The 24,204-nt window shown below is 44.9% G+C and overlaps 1 protein-coding gene across 2 annotated transcripts in view; it reads left to right on the plus strand.

Annotated features, from left to right (window-relative positions):
• Positions 1-24,204, plus strand: part of AP2B1 (adaptor related protein complex 2 subunit beta 1) — a 340,179-nt gene that overhangs the window by 2,050 nt on the left and 313,925 nt on the right. For both annotated transcript variants that reach the window (XM_029612743.1, XM_029612744.1), the window contains exons 2-3: positions 3,720-3,777; positions 12,895-13,000. In XM_029612743.1, coding sequence (XP_029468603.1) covers positions 3,741-3,777; positions 12,895-13,000 — 143 coding nt within the window. In that variant the 5' untranslated portion in view covers positions 3,720-3,740. The remainder of the gene's footprint in view (positions 1-3,719; positions 3,778-12,894; positions 13,001-24,204) is intronic.

A 24,204-nucleotide genomic window follows, 5' to 3' on the forward strand; every position in this document is an offset into this window, starting at 1 on the left:
TCATCTTTTCCCTTTCCCTCATCTTTTCCCTTTCCCTCAAATTGGGCTGCTATTCTATAGGTTGAGAATTGTTGGTGCTGTAAACTGATCTCATGATAAACTGCACAGTTAAAATGTCCCTGCTTTAGAGAGCTTACATGCTAAAGCTTGTATACTGGGAGGTAAACCCACTTTCTCCAGTGATTGATTGAGCAATTGGACTGGGATCCACAGATATGGCTCTCTGTGCTCTCACCATGGTGCCACTACCACGTTGCTGTTCCGTGTGGTGTTAATTATTACCATGGACCAGTATACGTTGTACTGTAAGAAGCCCCAAGGGCTATAGTCATCCTTGGCTTTGAGATCTGGATGCTCTCTTAACCTGGTGTTTCAGTTCAAATGATACAGGTCTTTGATTTATTAGAATGCAGCACAACTGCCACAAAGGATTCTAAAATGCTTTACAGGCACTGTTCATCAAGCTTTGACATGCAACAGTTTCTGGGATGAAAGTGACTCTTGCTTTTTAGTTCTGGGGCACAACACAAGACTCTTTTTTTTTTTTTTTTTTTTTTTTATCAGGGGAGAAGAAACAATAAGAAAGTAAAATATTTGCTTTGACAAAGGAACATACTAACATGCCAAAACCTCGATTTCAGGACTATCCATTCCAAAACAGTACTGACCACTATGGCACACCTTTTCCCCTGCACAAATGCATTTTAAAAGCAAAGAAAAAACCTCTAAAAAAAAAAATAGTCCTTTGTTTTTTCCTTCTTATTTGGTGTCTTATCCTTTTCTGCAATTTCAGCTTTTCTCTGCCAAGTAGAGACAATAAATCTGCTGGGGGTGGGAAGAGGAATGAAGGACTTAAAACCTCTCTAATAGAAAATGTGACAGTTTTAGCAAGCACATCCCCGTAGCCTTTTTCCATTAGATTTCTTCTTCAGCCCCACGGCAAAGTACTGGAATCCTTTTGAGATCTTTTACCATTGTGGGTCTAAGTAAATCTGGATGCTGCTGTGCTGCATCGGAAGCAGCCTGATAACGGGGAGGCGAGCACAGCTCCTTCTACAGGTCATTTCTCATCAGAAAAGTGCCTGATGTCTTGGCTGCGGTGTACTATGAGCCTGGCTTCTCTGCTGCTGCTTTCAGCCCCATCACTTTCAAATGCTGGTGTCCAAGTCTGGAATTAAATCTCTTTCCAGACTGTGTAGCTACTGAGCCATGGTCCCAAGCCATGCTGATTTATTGCTGCAGAAGTACCGTTTAAAGCCTTGAATTGTGAGACTAATACTGAAACCTTTTTCCCCTTTTTGGTCTTATCACATCAATAAAGCAAAGGACTCTAGCAATCACTAGAAATAGATAACTCCCTTGTATCCCCACATGATAGGCTTGTGTGCTGCTCCCATGTCTTTTGCTCAGCCCATAGCTCTGTCCCGTCACTAGTAAACCATGAAGAAGATGGAAGGACCTAAGTATGTATACCCTGGAGGAGAGGAGGTGCAGGGGGAGATATGATGCACAATCGACAAACTTTTTCTGTTGGAAAGAAATCAGTAGAACTAGGGGTCACAAAATGAAACTCTAGGGAGGAAGACTCAGAACCAGTGTTAGGAAATACTTCTTCATGGAGAGGGTGGTGGATGCCTGGAATGCCCTTCCAGAGGAGGTGGTGAAAACAAAAACAGTGAAAGATTTCAAAGGGGCATGGGATAAACACTGTGGATCCCTAAAGGCCAAAGGATGGAAATGAAGAAAAGAGTGCATGGGGGGTAACTTGCAGCTGCATCGGTTACTACCCTTAACCAATAAGCCTGGATACTGTTGATGCAACTCCATCATTGCTCTCTGCTTTTATGGCAGGGGGAAAAGAGGAAAAGGGGAATTAGATTCAGACAGCAACCAACAAGGACATTGGATTTCATGGTCTGGGAAACCAATAATCATGGGGGAAACTTGCTGGTGTGGAGGTTACTACCCTTAATAGCAATAAACAAAGGAAACTCCAAACAAAAAACAATCTTGTGCGCTTGGTAATGTATTCACCTCAGTAACTTATATAGCAATACGAGCTTACATATGAAAGTTTGTATCTAAGTAAGGTTACGCATCAGCAAGCCTGACGGCGTGCGCTCACATCTGGACTACTACATCGTGTACGTGAAAATGCTATTTTTTTGGAAGATTTTTCTTTCCAAATAAAACTCTAACCATATATCGAGCAGAGTAGTCCAGTTGTGAGCGCATGCCGTCAGGCTTGCTGATGCGTAACGTTACTTAGATACAAACTTTCATATGTAAGCTCGTATTACTATATAAGTTACTGAGGTGAATACATTACCAAGTGCACAAGGTTTGTTTATTGTTTAGAGTTTCCTTTATTTTGTTTGCTATTTTGGGTGAAAATTCCTGGCTCTAGCATCAATTGGTATTTAGTTACTACCCTTCACCAACATGCCTGATACTTTGGATGCAACTCCAACATTGCCCTCCGCTTTAATGGCAGGAGGTAACAGGGAATTGGACTCAGACAGAAACCAACAAGGGCCCTTACTTTGACGGTTTGGGAAACTAAATAAGGGGGTGACTTGTATGGCGTAGCAGATGCTACCATGAGCTTGCTGGGCAGATTGGATGGACCGTTTTGTCCTTTTCTGTTTCTATGTAAGGTGAGTTCACCGCTTGCCAGTCTTTCCTTGGCACGTGGATGACCCTGATATGCAGCTTGCACAGATGAACAGCTAGCAAACATTAAATATTCATTGGAAACATGGTCAGCCTTGGTTAGGTACAGTGCAACACAAGAGTCTAGCATCAGAGGAGAGTTCTGTTCTAGCATCTTGGATTGGCCAGTGTGAGGACAAAGAAACAGAACAGCATTTTAATGCCATTTAGATTATTTTTTTGCTCCTGTTCATTTGTCTTGACCTCAAAAATCAGTATGATGGATTGGAGAGTTCCTCATGCATGCACTAATAGAAAAGTCTCTTGTGCCAATTTCTAGAGTAAATAAAAACCTTGGATATGCTTAAGTTTTTTGCTTTTTTACTATATTGTTACTTTTTTGTCTTGTTTTATGCATTCTGTTTCCCACTTTGAGCTTAAGGAAAATTGGGTTGTAAATGTCATTTGATATTTCATTAATAAGCCCGAGTGTGAGATCAATTCTTGTCTAACCTTATGTGAATTCAGATCTGATGGTGTTGGGGGTAAGAGTTTCTTTACATGTACAGAACTGCATATGTTTAAACCATGGGAGCATCACAAATGTCTTCTCTAGCACCAGATGATTTGATCTGTCCATGTGGATAGATCATAACTACAATATTGTGGGACCTCCTATTCTACCTTCACTACTTACTGTCCTCCAGCAACTTACTTGACTTTATCCAGACAACTTAGTCTTTTTCTGCTTTCTGTGACTCATTCTTAACCTTTTAGATCCTGCTCATTGAAGGAATTATTTCCTGATGCCCCTTTTTACATATCTTAGTTAACTAGACCCAGATATGGTATAAATATGGTATAAAAAATTTGCAAGTAATTAAAAGTATATGAAAAAATGTTTCACTTATGGAACGTTGGTACCTAAAAGGTTAAAGATAACTTAGGACCTAAAAATTTTGTAAAACACTTTGGAACTTGGTTTGTATGAAAGGTGGCTACATATATTTTTTTTTCCCTTGTGGTGGAACAGTTGAGTTCCTAACATGCTGCCCTATTTGTTACAGCTTCTTTGAGGAATTCCAACCATGACGGACTCCAAGTACTTCACAACCAATAAGAAAGGTTAGTTTTTCCTGTTTGTCTTCACTCACATTGCTTAGATCTACAATCCAGAAGAACCCTTTAATAGGGACTTTCTTAGCCACTTGTCATGGAATGTGTAATAGGTTTGCTGTTTTTGGAGCTTTCAAAAAGAGCACAGGTAGTAAATTGGCCATTAACTTCCGATTTACTAAGAAATTATGTGCAAAAGTGTGCTTTCGTAGTGTGTAGTGAGATGGACTCAGGACCAGTGCCAGCAGAGGGAGATGAGTCAGGTTTCAAAGCTGAAGTCACCCTAGATAACCCCTGCAGTGACCTCAGCCCTTCAGTATTTCTCAGTCTCCAGCAGATGTGGACGTGCTTTCCTATGGGGCTCGCTGAACCTTTTGGAAGAAGAAATTATACCTTTAAATTGGAGAAAAGATTGAGGCCCACTATCCTGTTGTGATACCTAAAGGTCCTTCCCCCAGTTGAGAATTCCTGAGGTGATTTCCGAGCTCCCTCAGAGGTGTGCCTTGGTCCGGTAGCCAGTTCCTGATATGGACTTTGCTGCTGAAGCAGTGTTTTGGTTATTGATATTTGGGTGGATCCTTGGACACTGTGGCAGCTGACCACGCCTACGGGGGGCAGTCCCATGAGGGACCACGGTGTCAGGCTAGACTCTGGACACACAAACACAGATTGAATCTTTATTTAAACAGTTTTTGGAAACCACCAGAGCTTACAGTAGTGAGTATTAGATGTTGAGCCGGGCTGGGCGAGTATCCCACAGGACGCTGGAACAGCAAATCCTCTGCTTGGCTGTGCTGTAGTGGAAAGAGACTGAGAGTTATGAGTACACAGTGAGAAACATACAGAGCCCCAGGTAGAATAGGAGAAGCTCTGAGACAGGGAGAGCAGGCCCTCGAGGAGCGAGTACCTGATCCCTTAGAGTAGAAAGACTCAGTGGTATTGTACTCACACAGCGATTCCACTAGACAAGAGGTCTGGCACTGGAACAGAGGGCAGGCCCTCGAGGAGTGAGTACCTGGTTCCAGTGAAGCAGTACTGTGGAATAGATGGTAGTTGTACTCACAGATGGAAACTCTTAGTGAAGTCTTCCAAGTAGAAAGGGTTTGAAGATGCAGGCAGCGACTCAGGGAACACGGGCCCTCGAGTGAGTACCGGTTTCCTGATAGCGCCTGAAAGAAGCAGAAGAGGCCCCCGAGGAGCGGGTACCCCATTAGCAATAAGAGTTCCAGATAACGCTGGAGCGGCAGAGAATCCCATCCGTAGTATTCCGGTTGCTAACTCGATTAGCTAGCAAAAGATGTAGGTTTAAATATCCGGGCAGCATGACGTCATCTCAGGGGGATGCCCCTGAGGTTCGCGCCAATGAGGAAATAAAGATGAGGGTGGCGTGCGCACATGCGCCCTATGATACCTTGGAGGAGCATGGTGGGAAGCAGTACCAAAGCCGGTCCGGGGACGCCGGAGAGGTCACCAGATTTCAGTCCGAGGTGAGCGGGAGGAGCTGCAAGAAGAGTGAGGTAGGCGGAGCGAAGCTGTCGCAGACCGGTCGCAACAAGCAGCTGAAAAGAAGCGGGTGCAGGAAGCCGAGCGTGGCAGTGACAGCCAAAACACTCTTCCCCTGCAGCTGTAACCAGTCTCTGTAATCAGCTGGGCCCAGGAAAGTAAAAAAATAAAATAAAATAAAAAAAGAGGATTTCCTCCCATCAGAGACATCTGAGGGGTTTCGGTAAGACTTCCTCCAGTCTCCTTGCTCAGCACGCCATACCAACGTCTGTCCCAATCCCGTTGGAGTAAAGAGAAGTGGGCTTCCAAGCGGGTTAAGTGGCCCCCCGGTAGCTAGGCCCCGCTTTATGCTTTGTCAGCACACTGTGTGGTAGGACGTGGCGACGCCATTGTGCATGAGTTTTTGTGCCTGTATTACCTGCCATAGACCTTTTGGTATGCGCAGTGCGTATCTGCTCTGCGCACATGTGTGCATAACGGTGTACGCATACAAACGAGCACAACTTACTATGCGCAGAATACAAGTAAAACTGGGTGCATGGGCTGTGCGTGTGCCTTGCGGCCCACGTAGGCACCTGAAATCTGCACATAGAATTTTAAGCGCAAGCCGCTTCAACATGCAGTTACCGATGCCAATGGCTCCGGCAGCAAAGAAACATAAGCACCTTTCTCTCTGTGCTGCTTGTTATATTAGGGCTTCACAGTCTGACCTGGATTCTTGCTTATGTCGGCACTGTGAGGAAGCCCAGGGGAGAGTTGGTCTCCCCGGACTTTGCTAAGCTCGGCTTCTCCCATTCAGAAGGTGGGTCAGCAACAGCCTTAACCAGAAGTAACCCGGATCTGAGTAACCCTTAGACTAGGTCATCCATGGGAGAGGGAAATTCAGCGGCACCTACCCCAGTACCTCCTGGGCTTGGCATGGAACCGGCCACCTTCTCTTGGGTGGAATTCTTTCAAGGCCTTCAAGCCTTCATACAGGCACAGTCTGCCACCTTACTTGCCCCTGTCCGGACAGGACCTCAGCCGGTAAGCTCTCCACTCCCAGTCCTATCGGCAGACCTTGAGGCTTGCCTCACTTCACCAAGGGTATCCCTGGCAGGGACCTGGATGGCTCGGATGAAGAAGAGGATCCAGATTCCTTGGAAAATGGGGAAATCCCCCCTGGTTTAGAACCATATCGGACCATTTTATGGTTTTCCATAGATGTGAATTGCTGGCCCTGGTTTCCCAGACCATGAAGATGCTGGGAATTCCTGGGGTCGACTCTGACAGAACCAAAGAAGAATCCCATTCTGATTTCCCTGTGGAAAGCCTCTTGCTACTTTCCAGTACTGGAAAAGTAGCAATGGGATGCCCCAGAAGAAAGTTTTAAAGGTGGATGTGCCTTAGAAGTTCTGTTTTTACTGGATTTGGCAGCGAGAGAACGTTTACATTTCCTTAAAGTGGATGCACTGGTCTGTGCTGTTTCTAAGCAAATAACTATCCCAGTGGAGGAAGGAGCGGCATTAAACAATGCATATGAATGTCTGATGGAGTCCATACTTAAACAGGCCTTTGAAATGTCTGTATGCCAATGCCAGAAGTCTAAGAAGTAAGATGGGAGAGCTAGAGTGTATAGCAGCAAATGATGAGATTGGCATCAGAGACTTGGTGGAAGGAGGATAACCAATGGGACAGTGCTATATCAGGGTACAAATTATATCACAATGATAGGGAGGATCAACTTGGTGGGGGTGTGGCACTTTATGTCCGGGAGGGTATAGAGTCCAACAGGATAAAGATCATACAAGAGACTAAATGCTCAGTAGAATCTATATGGGTAGAAATCCCATGTGTGTTGGGTAAGAGTATAGTGATAGGAGTATACTACCGTCCACCTGGACAAAATGGTCAGACAGATGATGAAATGCTAAGAGAAATCAGGGAAGCTAACCAATTTGGCAGTGCAATAATAATGGGAGATTTCAATTACCCCAATATTGACTGGGTAAATGTAACATCAGGACTTGCTAGAGACATAAAGTTCCTGGATGTAATAAATGATTGCTTCATGGAGAATTGGTTCAGGAACCAACAAGAGAGGGAGCTATTTTAGATTTAATTCTTAGTGGAATGCAAGATTTGGTGAGAGAAGTAACGGTGGTGGGGCCACTTGGCAACAGTGATCATAACATGATCAAATTTAAACAAATAACTGGAAGGGGGACAATAAGTAAATCTGCAGCTCTAACACTAAATTTTAAAAGGGAAAAATTCAAGATGACCTCTCTCAAGAGCATCCTTCCACTCTTTAACCCAACGACTGGCTATGTTCCATAGATCTGAAGGATACTTGCTCCCATATTCCCATGCACCCTTCTTCCTGATGCTACCTTTGTTTTCAGGCCCAAAACAACCACTATCAGTTCAAAGCTCTACCATTTGGCCTGTCCTCAGCACTGAGAGTATTCACAAAATGTTTAGCGGTGGTGGTGGCTCACCTTAGACAGCTCTCGATCCAGATCTTTCCCTATCTGGACGACTGGCTGTTAGTAGCCTCAGATCTGGCTACTCTGCACACTCACACATTCCAAACAATCAATTGTCTTCAGACATTGAGCTTTCTAATCAATTACGAAAAGTCCAACCTGCACTGACCCAGACTCTACAGTTCATTGGAGCACTCATCAAGACTACGCATCAGAGAGCATACCTCCTGCAAGACAGGATTCGGACTCTTTCCTTGCTAGCTCAGCGGTTACACAATTGCATGCATCTGAACGCCAAATCCTTCAGCTACTGGGTCACATGGCGGCAGCCATTCATGTGGTTCCCTACACGAGACTACACATGCAGCGCCTACAATGGAGCCTCAAAAATCAATGGTCTCAATACTTGCAACCACTTTCAACCAAAATACGTCTTACAACACAAATGCGAACCAACATCCAGTGGTGGATGAACACCAATCACCTAAGTTCGGGAGCACCTTTTCAGTTACCTCCCCATCAAATCACACTCATGATGGATGCATCCAGAAAAGGCTGGGGTGTCCAATTGTGTGACTTGAAAACTTAGGGCATATGGTCTCCTCAGGAGAGCGCCCACCAGATCAACCTTCTGGAACTTCGAGCCATTTGGAAAACGCTACAAACCTTCTCTCCCCAAGTTTGGGGAAAACGCCTCATGGTATACACAGACAACCAAGTTGCCATGTTCTGCATAAACAAGGAAGGAGAGTCAGGTTCCTGGATACTCTGCCGGGAAGCACTTCGGATATTGACTTGGGCAATATCAAATGAAGTCTCGCTACAAGCCACTTACCTACTGGGTTTAGACAACGTCACAGCAGACCGCCTCAGCAGGATTTTCTATCCACACGAATGGACTTTAAATCTGGAAGTTGCATCCAAACTGTTCCAACGCTGGGGCAAACCCCATAATCGACCTTTTTGCCATGAAGGACAACCGTCAAATGCAAAAGTTTTGCTTCATCCACTTCGTCACGCTCTGGATGCTTTTCTCATCCCGTGGACGGGGGGCTTACTCTACGCTTACCCTCTTATTTTGCTAATATCAAGAACAATTCAAAAATGCATCCAAGACACGGCGGATATGATACTCATAGCTCCATGGCCTGAGATACGCATACCATGGCCAAGACAGCGATGGTATGCGTATCTCAGGCGACTATCCATTTGCCCACCAATACCACTGGAAAACCATCCACGTCCGTTAACTCAGGAGGGGGGGGGGCCCCTCCTTCATCCAGTGCATCGTTCCCTTCACCTGCTGGCATGGAAGTTGAACGGCAAATATTAAACCATCTGGGACTTCCTTCTCAATTAGAAGACATTCTTATTGCATCCAGAAAACCTTCAACCAGGCATAACTATGCCGGAAAGTGGCATCCTTACTCAGAATGGTGCAAACCGAGGCGATTACACCCTTACTCCTCATAAGTCACACAACTTCTGGAGTATCTGCACACACTCTACTTAGCTGGTTTGGCATCCGCTTCAGTTCGTGTACATATTAGCGCCATTGCAGCTTTCCACCATTCTCATAATGGACTTCCCATTTCCAACCATCCTCTAATCTCCAGATTCATGCGTGGCATGCTCCGATTACGACCAACAGTCACAAAATCGCCTATACCATGGAATCTCAATATTGCCTTTCTTGATATATCTGCGGCCTTCGACACTATAAGCCACAATCTACTCATCTCTCGCCTAGCAGATATAGGTATCTCCGGCATAGCCCTCCTCTGGTTCAAATCATACCTGACAAACAGACGTTTCTCTGTTAAAATCGGAAATCACGAATCCTCACACTTCACCCTCTCCCAGGGTGTCCCCCAAGGTTCCTCCCTCTCCTCTACCCTCTTCAACATCTACCTCCTCCCCCTCTGTCGCCATCTCACTGAACTCGGCCTCAAATTTTACATCTATGCGGATGATGTTCAGATCATCATCCCACTACGTGAATCTTTGGCTGCCACTATAAGCTACTGGGAGGACTGCCTCAACTCCATTAACTCCCTCCTCACATCCCTACAACTTGCCCTCAATTCTTCCAAAACTGAGCTCATACTTATCCACAACCACCAGACCCTCAAATCCATTCCCACCAATGACCCTATGGCCCTCTCTCTCACATCACAACCCACAGTTCGGAACCTTGGCGTCCTTATCGACCCATTACTGAACCTAAAAAAACACATTAGCTCTGTACTTAAAGGTGGCTTTTATAAACTCAACATCATAAAAAAGCTCAAGCCACTGCTCCACACGCATGACCTCAAAACCGTCATCCAAGCCACTATGTCATCCAAGTTAGACTACTGCAACTCGCTATACCTTGTCTCCCCTACTCTACCATTAAACCCTTACAGATCCTCCAAAATGCTACCGCAAGGATAATAAGCAACGCTAGAAAAACAGACCATATAACCCCAATCCTAAAAGACCTGCATTGGCTTCCCATCCCATCACGCATACTCTTCAAATCACTCACCATCATACATAAAGCTATATACAAAGATAACTCCAACTGGCTCAGTGAACCGTTCCGTCTCACACAATCCACCCGCCCCACCAGAGCAAACCACAAACTTACCCTTCAAGTCCCACCCCTTAAAAGTGCCAGACTAACTTCAACAAGAGACCGTGCCCTCTCAATTGCAGGCCCAACCCAATGGAATGCTCTGCCATCAAACCTCCGCCTGGAGTCATGCCCAAATAAATTCTGCAAAATGCTAAAAACCTGGCTTTTCCACCAAGCCTTTCCGGACTAGCTTTGCTACAAACCACCCTCACCCTCCGTTCCCTGTAAATATCTGCCCCCCCTCCTTCCACCCCATCCTTGTATTTTAGCCCCCTAATTTTCCCCCATCCAACTCTCCCTATGTAAATAGCTCCCACTTCCTCCCCCCTCCCCCTTTTTATTTTAACTATTGCCTCGGGCTCCCTGTTAGAGCCCCTCTAACTCTTGTTCCTGTTGGTTCTCCATCCCCTTCTCCCCGTTCGATGTACTTTCTACCTGCTGTTATAATGTAAACCGATATGATGTGTATTTTAATGTCGGTATAGAAAAACTGTTAAATAAATAAATAAAAATAAAATATTGTCCTAGAACAATTAATGCTACCTCCTTTTGAACCATTAGATTCGTGCCACATCATATACCTCACCTGGAAGACAGTATTCCTGGTAGCTGTCACATCAGCAAGGAGAGCATGTGAGCTTTCAAGCCTTAGTTCATTATTCTCCTTATTTGGAATTCTACCATAATAAAGTCACTCTCCAGCCTCATCCTGCCTTCCTTCCTAAGGTAGTATCGGCTTTTCACATCAATCAGTCAATTACACTGCCAATCTTCAAACCTAAGCCTCATGATAATGACCGGGATAGGCTTCTCCATTCCTTAGACTGTAAAAGAGCATTAGCTTATTACAAGCAAAGGACCCATTCTCAATCCAGACCATCTCAGCTGTTTCTCTCATTTAATCCAAATTCTCCAAATCAACCCGTCTCCAAAAGAACTATTGCTAGTTGGTTATCCCAATGCATTGAATTCTGCTACAATAAACGTGCTCTTCCTTTGAACACAAAACCAAAAGCACACCAAATTCGCGCAACAGCAGTGTCTGTTGCACATTTAAAGAAAGTTCCGCTGCTAGACATCTGCAAAGCGGCAACTTGGTCTTCTCTTCATACCTTCATGTCACACTACTGTATCGAACAGCAGACATCTTCCAGTGCAGCTCTGGGTTCGGCGATCCTGTCAACCCTTGCACCTGAATAAGACTGTCTACCTTTTTCACAGGTACTATCCTCACCTAAGGAAACATATTAATTGGACCCAACCCGAGAGCTTGGGACACCCAGCAGCATGGCTAATTCAGCCCTGCTATCAACGGGAAAAAGCAAGTTTGCTTACCGTTTACGGTAAGCAGGATGAATTAGCCATGTGATCCCTTCCCACCTTCCTAGATAATCTACAGATTCTACCAAAAACTTTTCCACATACATCTTGCTTGGCTACAAGAGACTGATGTGGTAAGGCAATCACATCGGAAGCTCACTGCGCAGCCGTACAGAGTTCAAAACTCTGTACTAACTGAGAAAACTCCGCTTACTGACCGGTTGCAACGCGCTCCCAGACAGCATGGCTAATTCATCCTGCTATCTACAGAAACACCGTATACGGTAAGCAAACTTGCTTTTCTTTGAAAAATTCCACTTTCCCGTATTTTATTGGAGCCTGCCAGATATTGGAATATATCTGTCCAATAACCATGGCATACAAACCTCTTAACAGTTATTTAAATAAATTTCTAGGAAGCACTACATCCATTTCAAGATTTGTATTCCAGTCTGTAACTGATGATGTAACAGGTCGTTTCTGTCAATCAGGTGTGACCAAGACCAGAGCTTCCCAAAACTGTTCAGTCAGGTTTTCAGGATATCCCCAATGAAATAAATTTGCATTTACTGGGTCTTTAATAAATATTATGGATATCCTGAAAATCTGACTAACTGTGGGGTCACTAGGACTGGTTTGGGAAGCCCTGACCAAGACAATCAGATGGTTATGAAACAGTAGGATTTGCAAATACTGAAAGGAATAGATTAATGACTCATAGATTTATAATTAAACAAGATGCATATCCAATAGCCATACTCCTTATTTCTGTAATGCTGTTAGGTGTATGCAGCTCTGTGCAGGGCTTGGGCGTATGTCCCAGAGGAAATCGGTTCACTGGAGTTGTAAATGGTTTGAGAAAATGAAAAAAGGCATTGTACAATTCTTATATATAATGAATACATATAAATAACACAACTGCATTATACAGCAGGTTTTTGGATGCTTGATTCATTTGTATGGAAAGGTGGGAACAAAAGTCAAGAATAGGGATAGGTAGGAATGGTTTTTGTTCTTGAGCTTGTCTGAGTTCTGCTGTCAGAAGTGTCCTGAACGATGGATCAGCAAAGAAGTCTTCTTTAAAAAAGCACGTGGTGCGTACAGATAAGATTTGGGATTCTGAATTTTATCGAAAGGCCCAACTCAATCTGTCTGCGACTTTCTGGCAGGGCTGAATGTGAGCGAAAGTCAACCTTTTTCCCGCTTCCTTTGCAGGGGAGATCTTTGAACTTAAGGCAGAGCTAAACAATGAAAAGAAAGAAAAGAGAAAAGAGGCTGTGAAGAAGGTCATCGCAGCCATGACAGTGGGCAAGGATGTCAGGTAAGGCTTCCCTTTCCCTCACCTTGCCCCTTTGGAAGGTCAGTAAGCCCAGCACCTTTCAGTCTCTGTCTAAAACAAAACAAACAAACCTGGTTTTCAAGTGGTTCTCCAGCAAGTGAAGTAAAATGGGCAAGCGAGAGATTGTTTTAGCATCCCATCAGTAAAAGTCAGTGTCCAGTAGCATTGGTTTGGGGTGGTTTTCTGCTCCATTTACCCGAGTGGAAACGACTAAACAGCATAGCGAGTCGCTGTAATCTGGAAACTAAAGAGCCAGCTGCAAACAAAAAGCATGGAGTGAAGAATTCACACACTAAAAAAATAACACACAAAGTTCTGATGTGTGAAAGATCCAGTAGATCTGTACAACATTGTCTCTCGGTGGACAGTATGCAAACATTCAAAAAGGTTTATTCAGTAATCTTCATCTGTAATGTTCATATGTGATGCAGTCGTGTCTCCCCCCCCCCCCCCCCCCCCCCCCCCCGGTAGGGCTGCATCAGGAGGGATGAACAAAGCACAATCCATCTGAAGAGTACAGATGGCTTATGTGTGCGGTGTCGGAAACAACATCAAGGTAGAAAGCCAGAAGTATGAGAATACAAACTTAGGGGCCGATGCAGTACGGTGCGGACAGCTTAACGAGCGGTTGACGCACATCCATAACCCCCCCCTCCCCAATGCAATAAGGGGATACGCATCTCCAAACAAAGGCGTAGCTAATAGCGCTCATCACATGTAAATGCCATATAGATGAGGCTATTAGCTGTTACCACACGATGCAAAAAATTCCTGTGCTCCTGATGCGCACTTTTTAACCTGAAAAATTTTATGCCTGGAGCGGGTATAAAGTATTCCCTGCTTTTCTGTGGTTCCTCCTAAGAAGTATCATCGTGATACTAAGTAGTAAAAACCACAGAAAGTAGCACCATGCAAAAAAAAAAAAAAAAATGTTCAGGGCGCACAATATACACGTCCTGGGCCGTGTATATTATGTGAGCATATTGTGCCGGTAATATAGCTGCTGGGGGAAAAAAGTGGACATTTGTAAATTGAGCACCTGTTTTCCTAACCTGCACACAGCCACGTCTCCTGGCTGCCCGAAGCCATGAATGTGCTGGGGACATGCAATTTATCCATAATGCGTGCTTTTTTTTTATTGCGGCAGCTCATTTGCGTATTGCATCTGATGCCCAAGGGGGGAGGATGTGCACACATTGAAAAAATGCCCACCCAGTTTGGATGCACGTTTTTTTGTGTTTGGTATTGCGTTGGCCCCTTAGGCAAGTAGTGTCGTCACAACACAAGTACTTCAGTGGAAATGGTCTTATAAGAAGAATTCAAAAAGGTCTGGTGGCACAGTAAAACTGAGCCAAACTAAAGAGCAGCCGCATGCATGCAACATTCATGTTTTTGCAAAACCATTTTTTGTCACCAAATCAAGTCTTAGAAACTGATCCCAGAAGGGGGTGGACTCTGCTTCGCTGTAATCTGCTGGTGGATCAAGTGTGTGGGTTGTTTTTTTTATTCAACAATATATGGGATATAACTAGTATACAATCAAAACAAGAAAAAATAACTAGCTATGTGAATCAATATAGGCTGCAAGAAAACAGAGATTTAATCTCTGAAATCAATAACTGGTACTGTAACCATAAAGTATTGTTTAAAACATGAATGTTAATGTAGAGATAAGACCTCAGTATTGGCAAGAGATCTGAATTAACAGAAACTTCTAGTGGCCAGTTGGTCCAATCATCGGTCTTATAATCTCTATTTGTGATTTTGTGAATTTTAATAAAAATCTTTTAATGATTAACTATAGTAACGTACCCAAAGTGTCTTTCCTATTTGGTGCTCATCAGTTTCTTATCCTTTCCGCTGTCCCCATCATACAGGCATGACTCTGCCTTTGACGCTATATGAAATGTGCAGGCAGTATTTATTGTAATTCCTATTTTCCTAGCGTGTAGTCAGATGGACTTTTCTGCTAGCAGATGGAGACAGTTAAGTTTCAAAGCTGACATCACCTTGGATATACCCATGGAGTGACCTCAGCCATTCTGTATCTCTCTCCATCTCCTAGCAGATGTGGATTGTGCCTTCCCTATCCGGAACACAGTACTCTTTAGAAGTGGAAATTTTACCTTTAACTTTTACCTTTTAAATTTGAGAAAGATCCTGCGGTGATACCTAAAGGTACCTCCCCCAGTTGAGAATTCCTGAGATGATTTCAGAGATCCTCAGAGGTGTGCCTTGATCCGGTAGCCGGTTCCTGGCATGGACTTTGCTGCTTAAGCAGCTGAAAGGCAGCAGATGTAGGAAGCCAAGCATGGCAGTGATGGCCAAAGCGCTCTCCCCACACAGCTGGAGATCATCTCTGTACTCGGCCGGTAAGTGCTGAGCCCCCAGGTAAGTTTAAAAAAAAAAAAAAAAAGATTTACCTCCCAATTCAGAGACATTTGGGGGGGTTTCGGTAAGACTTCCTCTGGTCTCCTTGCTCGGTGCACCATACCGATGTCGTATCTGATCCCATTGGAGTTTCCCATCGAGTCGAGCAGCCCCCCCGGTGTGCTAGGCCCCTCTTTAGATTTGGATGGTTCATTCAGGCAAAGTTGGAAGCCTTCTGTACTCAAGCGGTGGCACAGGTCTTATAGCAGTTGAGGTCTATAGGCTGGGTGGTTTATCTGGTTGAATAGTCATCTCACCCTGTCATAGGTTCTGGAGTTTTTGGGAGAGCGCTTCGACACCAGGTTAGGAAAGGTTTTTCTTACCGAGGGTTGCATTCTCAAAAGGTGCCACACACATCCCTCTTAGGTACACAAACTGTTTGGATATGGCAGTGCCCAGGGTCTGGGATTAGCTTCGAGTGTTTTGCTCTATGGCCTTGATGTTAGAGCTTGGTCCTTTGCGCACATGAGGCCTCTGCAGAGGTGTCTCCTTTCCCGTTGGCATCCTTTGTCAAAACAGTTTATCTTCTGCTGTTGCTCGAGGAGCTTGCCAGGTCTGGTCTTTCATGGTTGCTTGGTCAGGATCATCTAAGTCGTAGAGTGGACTTGGAGGTCCCAGACTGGGTGGTAATTACCACCGATGCCAGCCTTTCAGACTGGGAGCAGTGTGCCAGAATCAGTCAGCCCCTGGGGCAGAGGTCCAAGAAAGAGGCATCCTGGTTTATCAATCGTTTGGAGATGAGGGCAGTGCAGTTCACATTACTTGCTTTTCTGCTTCTATTAAGTGGCCGTTCAGTGCGCATTTTGTTGGACAACGCAACCACGGTGGCTTATATCAACAAAGGGGAGGGACCAGGAGTCTGGCCGTGGCCCAGGAAGCTCAGGAGTTTTTTCTCTGGGTGGAACGGCTTCTAGTGTGACTTCACATAGCCGGAATGGACAATGTTCAACTAGATTTTCTCAGTCTCCAGAAGCTGGACCCTATGGGGAGTTGGAACTGTTGGAGGAGGCGATGACTCTATCACAGGTAGGGTAGTCCCTGCTTGGACTTGTTGGTGTTGCAGAGGAATGCCAAGGTGCCCCATTTCTTCCATTGCAGAAGAGAAAACTGAGCAGAAGGGGGTCAATGCCTTGGGCCTACCTTGTCCCCCAGGGATCCTTTTTTACGTGTTCCGTCCGTGGCCTCTGGTGGGAAAAGTGATATGGCGAATAGAAGCTCATCCCAAAGAGGTGATCCTGGTAGCACCAGAGTGGCCATGGCGCCTGTGGTTTGCGGACATGGTCCACTTGGCGGTGGACAGTCCGCTGTGGCTCGCCCATTTGCCGAAGCTTCTTCGTCAGGGTCCAATATTTCGGATCGGGCCGATCGCTTTGGTCTCGCAGCTTGGCTTTTGAGAGGATGCATTTGAGAGAGAGAGGATATCCTGAGGATGTCATTTCTACTTTGTTGCAGGCTAGAAAGACTTCCACTTCCTTGTCCTATGTGAGGATCCAGAAAGTCTTTGAGTCCTGGTGTATGGGTCAGGGAGTAAGATCTACTCAGGCCTTGATAGCTCACATCTTAGCTTTTTCGCAGAAAGGATTGGTGAAAGGCTTGGCCTTTAATTCTCTTAAGGTTCAGGTAGTGGCCTTGGTCTGTTTTTGTGGCAAGGTACATGGGATGTCTTTGTGGTTTGCTTCCTTCAAGGGGCAAAACATCTACATCCTCCAGTGTGGAAAATATGTCCCTCATGGAATATTAATTTAGTCCTAAGAGGAGGGATGTGTGTGGCACCTTTTGAGCCTTTAAAAAGGGCAATGGTATAAGATCTTACTTTGAAGGTATTTTTTCTGGTAGCAATTTGTTCAACCAGAAGAATTTCGGAGCTACAAGCGTTGTCATGTAGAGAGCTGTTTCTGAAGATCTCATATTCCAGGATCTATTTGCGGATGGTGCCATCCTTTCTCTCGAAGGTTGTGTCAGCGGTCCATCTGAATCAGATGGTAGAACTCTTGGCTTTCGAAGAGACCCCGCACGCTAGAGACCTGTGATGTTTGGATGTGAAGTGTGGGCTTTGTTGCGCTTTCTCAAGGTCACCAATAGCTTCAGGGTGCCTGACCATCTCTTTGTGCTATGGAGTGGGCCTAAGGGCAGAAGGCTTCAAAGTGCACCATAGCAAGGTAGTTGAAGGAGGCAGCAAGCTTGGCTTACATCTATTAGGGGCATCCTATCCCAGTGAGATTGAGGGCTCACTCGGTTTGGTCACAGGGCCGAGTGCCAGCCGGTGTCACCACAAGAATTTTGTCGGGTGGCTACTTGAAGTTGCACAATCTTTTGCCAGACATTATCGTTTGGATGTCCAGGCCCCAGAGGCCAAGGGTTTTGGTGAGAATGTTCTTCAAGTAGGATTCTTGCAGTCCCACCCTAATTAGGGAAGCTTGGTTACATCCCAGGAGTCTGGACTGATTCGGGTATGAACAGGAAAGGAAAATTGGTTCTTACTTGCTAATTTTCATTTCTGGAATACCACAGATCAGTCCAGAGTCCAACCCTGCATGAGGAGGAGAGTCTGCTCGTATTTGTCGTATTCCTAATGTATATAGGCTGCAGAGCTTTCAGGATTTCAGGTTTGTTCTCCTGATTTTGGAGTTGCAAAGAAAAGATTTTTCCAGGGTGGGGTTCAGCCTTTCTCCTGCTTGTTGTGGAAGGTTGTTGTCTAGTTCGTTAAGATTGTTATAGGATGAATCTTGGCTTGGGTACAGGTCAATACTGAGGGACAACAGGTAGCACACCAGGTTATATGCCAGTGTCAGTGAAACTTTCTTGGTCTCAATCTGCTGGAAGGGAGGCAAAACCCAGGAGTCTGGTTCTTACCTAATTTTTGTTCCTGGAATAACATTGGATCAGTCCAATTTTCCTATGAACGTTAATGCATTCCACTCCACTCATGACTGTATAGCTCTCTATCATATCTCCCATTAGCCGTCTCTTCTCCAGGCTGAAGATTCCTAACCTCTTTAGCCTTTCCTCATAAGGGAATTGTTCTATCTCCTTTTATCATTTTGGTTGCCCTTCTCTGTACCTTTGCTAATTCTGCTATATCTTTCTTGAGATGTGGTGACTAGTACTGCACACAATACTTAAGATGAGGTTGCACCATGGAACGACACAGAGACATTGATATTCTGTTTTAGTCTCCATTCCTTTCCTAATAATCCCTAGTATTTTATTTGCTTTCTTGGTTGCTGTTGCACACTGAGCAGAATATTTCAACGTATTTTCAATGAGGAAGCCTAGATCCTTTCTTGAATGATGACTCCTACTGTTGAACCTTACATTGTGTAGCCATAATTTGTTACTCTTACCTAAGTGTATCACTTTACACTTGGCCATATTAAATTTAATTTGCCATTTGCATGCACAGTCTCCCAGTTTTGCAAGGTACTCTTGCAATTTCTCACAATCCTCTTTTGGTTTAGCAACTTTGAAGAATTTTGTGTCATCTGCAAATTTGATCATCTCGCTCATTGTTCCCATTTCCAGGTCATTTATACAAATATTAAAAAGCATCTGCCCCTTTTTCCATTGGGAAAATTTACCATTTAGTTCTACTGTTTTTTCTCTTTTATCCAGTTCCCAATCCACAATAGGACACTACTCCCTATTCCTGAACTTTTTAATTTCTTAAGAAGTCGCTCATGAGGGACTTTGTCAAATGCTTTCTGGAATTCCAGATACACTATACAAACTGGCTCACCTTTATCCATGTTTGTTTATGCCCTCAAAAAAAGTAATAAATTGAGGAGGCAAGAATTCACTTGGCTAAATCCAGATGTCTTTGTCTTATTAAACTGTGCCTATTTATATGTATAGCAATTTTGTTCTTTATGATAGTTTCTACCATTTTGCCTGGCACAGACATCAGACTCACTAGTCGGTACTTTCCTGGATCATCCTTTTGAGCCCTTTTTAAAAATTTGCATTTTATTGGCAACCTTCCAGTCTTCGGGTACCATAGATGATATTGATAGTTTACAAATTTCCAATAGCAGGTCCACAATTTCATTTTTCAGTTCTTTCAGCCTCTGGGATGTATACCATCTGGTTCAGGTGATTTGCTACTCTTTAGTTTGTCAGTTTGCCCTAGTACATCTTCCAGGTTCACTGAGATTTGTTTCAGTTCCTCTGACTCATCACCTTTGAATATCATTTCTGGCATGGTTCTCTCGCTTACATCTTCCTCAGTAAATACTGAAGCAAAGAATTCATTTAGTCTCTGCTATGGCTTTGTCATCCCTAAGTGCTCTTTTTACCCCTTGATTATCTAATGGTTCAACTGACTCCCCTCACAGGCTTTTTACCTCAAATGTACCTGAAAAAGGTTTTTTTATTATGAGATTTTGCTTCCATGGCAAGCTTCTTTTCAAATTCTCTTTGCCTTCCTTATCAATGCTTTGCATCTGATTTGCCAGTGCTTATGCTGTTTCCTGTTTTCTTCATTTGGATCCCTTTTCCATGTCTTGAAAGATGTTCTTTTAGATATTATAGCCTCTCTCACCTTGTACCTTCTCCTCCCACTTAGGCTGTGAGCTCTTTTAAGAAAGCAACTCCCTCCACCCACATTGTACTTGAATTCAGGGAACTGTTGCTTAGCAGTTTGTGTCAATTCACATTTAAGGATGAGCTTGATTAGTTGCACCAGAACAGGTAAGCAAACCTTCAGGCCAATACAGAATGGTGCGCTCGGCCCTGTTTGGCTGCGCGTTTTTGACACGCTATTATTACCCCTTATACTGTAAGGGGTAATAATTGCACATGGAAAATGTGTGGCCACCCCCCGAAACTAATAGCGCTCATCACATGCAAATGCATGTTATGAGCCTATTAGTCACCTAAAATATTGAAAGTAAAGTGCGACCAAGCTGCACATTTTACTTTCAGAAATTAACGCCTGCGAAAGGTAGGCGTTAATTTCAGACAGCACCTGGCATGTGTACAGAAAAGCAGAAAAAACTGCTTTTCTGTACACATTCCAACTTAATATCATAGCGATATTAAGTCAGAGGCCCCAAAAATTTTAAAAAAAAATATCTTAATCTGCCTGTGGGTTGGAAAATGGATGCTCAACTTTGCCGGCGTCTGTTTTCCGAACCCGTGGCTGTCAGCGGCTTGACAATCGACGCTGGTAAAATTAAGCGTCGGCTGTCAGACCCGCTGACAGCCGCTGTTTCTGCCAATAAGGAGGTGCTAGGGACGCCCCGACTCTCCCGAGGACTCTATTGAATTGGCCTGCTTGATTGTGTATCTGCAGGTGTAGAAAAAAAAAGTGCCTAATAAATTTCAAGGTATAAGCTGCAATGGTGCAAAGGGAGTATTTCCTAGTGTGTGAATTATAAAACTATACACTGCCTGTCTTTACATATTCGTTGCTGTGTGTATAGGACAAGAGAGATTTTTGCTGTATGTATTAGCCAGGTATTTAAGCAGCATGTGACTTGTAAGAGGCTGTACACTGTGTCCTCCACTTGGTGGTGCCAAACTCTAAATAAGGCATCTGTGGCCAAACAAGGAAATCCTACCGTATTACATCATGGTTTTGGTGACGTTCAACCCTACAAGTGTTTGTTTGTACAGTATACCGACATACCTGTTTAGCCTTCAGTGGTTCAAAGAACTTCATATAAAACCTATTTGTTTTATTTGGGGTATATTCTAGATCTGTACTTGTTGAGCAGCATTGAGGACTTTAATCTCGGTCATACTGATGTGTGAATTCCTGGGTTTATAGTCTCTCTTGTCTGCCACTCACGATGTGACCTTCAGCAGGCCACTTAACCTCCATATTCTCAAACTGGGACTGCAAACTTTTTGGATCCAAGTGCCTTCTAACCTTTTTTCACATTTTATTTCCATTTGATATTCCACCTTTTCCTAGGAAAAGATCAAGGCAGATGAATAATGTTCCTATACTGGTTAGATAGTTCTGGTGCCTACTGGAAGCAAAAATAATGTAGGATGGATGTCTTATTCCTTCTCTACTTTGTGACAAAAGAATCCTAGTTACTGTTCTACACTTGGTTACAGCAACAAGTTAGTGAGATTCTAAAAATAAAGTAAGCTCTTGCACGTCTGCACAAGAGTGACTGGTGGGGTTAGTCCTGTAAACCTTTGTTATCATCTGGTGCTATCTGGCATTTTCTGAGCCACAAGAGAATCGTAACCACCACTGAACCTAATGCTTTTGATCATGGGAGAAAGTAGACAGTTTATTGTATGGTTTTCACAAGATGGCTTCAAAGCTGGTAATTCTTCCATCTGTGCAATCACAATGCAAATAAAGAATTTCCTAGCGTGTAGCGAGATGGACTCAGGACCAATGGGTTATGCTCCCCTGCCAGCAGATGGAGACTGAGTCTGATTTCAAAGCTGATGTCACCCTAGATATACCCCTGCATGGTCCTCTGCCCTTCAGTATCTCTCAATCTCCAGCAGATAGTGGATGCTGTACTTTTTGGAAGGAGAAATTCTACATTTTAAATTGGAGAAAAAAATTGAGCCCTGCTCTCCTGCGGTGATACCTGAAGGTTTCTCCCCCAGATGAGAAATCCTGAGGCGATTTCCGAGATCCCTCAGAGATATGCCTTGGTCCTGTAGCCCGTTCCCGGCGTGGACTTTGCTGCTTAAGCAGCTGAAGGGGCAGCAGGTTCAGGAAGCCAAGCGCAGTGGTGACTACCAAAGCATTCTCGTTCCACAGCTGGAGACAGTCTCTGTACTCAGCTGGTAAGTGCTGAACCCAGGTAAGTTTAAAAAAAAAAAAGAGAGAAGATGATTTACCTCCTTATTCAGAGACATTGGGAGGGGTTTCGGTAAGACTTCGTCCAGTCTCCTTGCTTGGCGTGCCGTACAGAGATTGTTCTCATTCCTATTGTGGTAAGGGGAAGTGGGTATCCGAGCGGGTTGAGCGCCTCCCCCCCCTCTGGTGGGCTAGGCCCTGCTTTAGGCTTGGTCGGCACACTGCATGGTAGGCCGCAGCGGTGCCATCTTGCATGTATCTTCGTGCATGCCATATTCCCCTCCATAGAACATTGTTACGTGCAGTGTGTTGGCTCTGCGCACACGCAGTATGCATAATGTTGTGCGCATACATACGCGCAGAATACAGGTAAAGTTGGGAGCATGGGCTGTGTGTGCGCATTTCGGCGTCCCGCTTAGGCACCCGAAATCTTTGCGCATGAAATTTTAAACGCGATCCGACAGAACACAGTTACAACCGGCAGTGTCTTCAGCAGCTAAGGAAACATAAGTGCCTTTCTCTCTGCACTGCTTGTCATATTAGGGCTTCACAGTCTGACCTGGATTCCAGCTTATGTCAGCACTGTGAGGAAGCCCAGGGAGAGTTGGCCTCCCTGGACTTTGCTAAACCCGGCTCCTCCCATTCAGAGGATGGGTTAGCCACAGCCTTAACTGACGTACCCCGGATCTGAGTAACCCTGGGACTGGGTCATCCATGGGAAAGGGAAATTCAGTGGCATCTACCCCAATATCTCCTGGTTAGGCATGGACCCAGCTGCATTCTCTTGGGTGGAATTTTTCCAGGGCCTTCAAGCCTTCATACAGGCGCAATCGGCTACCTCACTTGCCCCTGTCCGTACAGGACCTCGGCCGGTCAGCCCTCCCTCTCCCAGTCCTATCAGCAGACCTCGAGGCTTGCCTTGCCTCACCAAGGGTATCCCTGGTAGGGACCCGGATGGCACGGATGAAGAGGAGGATACAGATTCCTTGGAAGATGGGGACATTCCCCCTGGTTTAGAACCATATTAGACCACGTTACGGTTTTTCCATAGAGATGAATTGCCGGCCCTGGTTTCCCAGACCCTGCAGATGCTGGGAGTTTCTGGGGTGGACTCTGACAGAACCAAGGAAGAATCCCATTCTGATTTCCCTTCGGAAAGCCTCTTACTACTTTCCTGTACTTGAAGCCATCCAGGAGTTCATTGACCTGGAATGGGATGCCCCAGAAACAAATTTTAAAGGGGGACGAACGTTAGAAGCTCTATACCCACTGGCTCTGGCTGTGAGAGCGTTTGTGTTTCCCTAAAGTGGATGCGCTGATCTGTGCTATCTCTAAATGAACAACTATCACAGTGGAGGGAGGAGCGGCCTTAAAGGATTCGTACAGGCCTTTGACGCAGTAGCAATGACGTTACAGATTGCTTCTTGATGTACCCTGGTAGCTTGTTCGTGCCTACTCCTCTTTCAGGAGGTGGATGTCTCGGGGGTGAATTCCAGAGCAGTTTGGAACCTGCTGTCGCCTTTTTAGCGGACCCTGCTGCGGGCTTGGATCTAGCCCATACTTCGGCCAGAGGAGTGGCCTCTGTGGTGGCAGCCAGAAGACAGCTATGGCTCTGGAACTGGTCAGCAGACTCAACCTCCAAGTGAAATCTTACAAAAGCATCTTTAAAGGATCACTCCTTTTTGGAAGTGAATTGGAAAACTGGCCAGTAAATGGGGCGAATCTCCAGTTCCCCCACTACCAGAAGATAAGAGAAAGCAGTTACAGTGCCCCTCTCCTATGAGGGGTCGATCCAGAGGCTTCCAATGCTTGGTCCCTACAGAAGCTCGATATTTTGGAGGTCTCATTCCTTTCATAGTCGACAACCCAAGAGAGGGGCAGGTTCAGGTTCTTTCCGAACTCCCCCTCCCCCCCCCCCCCCCCCCCCCCCCGGAATGTGGAGATAGGGGTCAACTGACCCTCTTCTATCAGAGGTGGGTCGAGA

The sequence above is a fragment of the Rhinatrema bivittatum genome, chromosome 8 (assembly GCF_901001135.1).
Source record: "Rhinatrema bivittatum chromosome 8, aRhiBiv1.1, whole genome shotgun sequence".
In the NCBI taxonomy this organism is placed as follows: Eukaryota; Metazoa; Chordata; class Amphibia; order Gymnophiona; family Rhinatrematidae; genus Rhinatrema; species Rhinatrema bivittatum.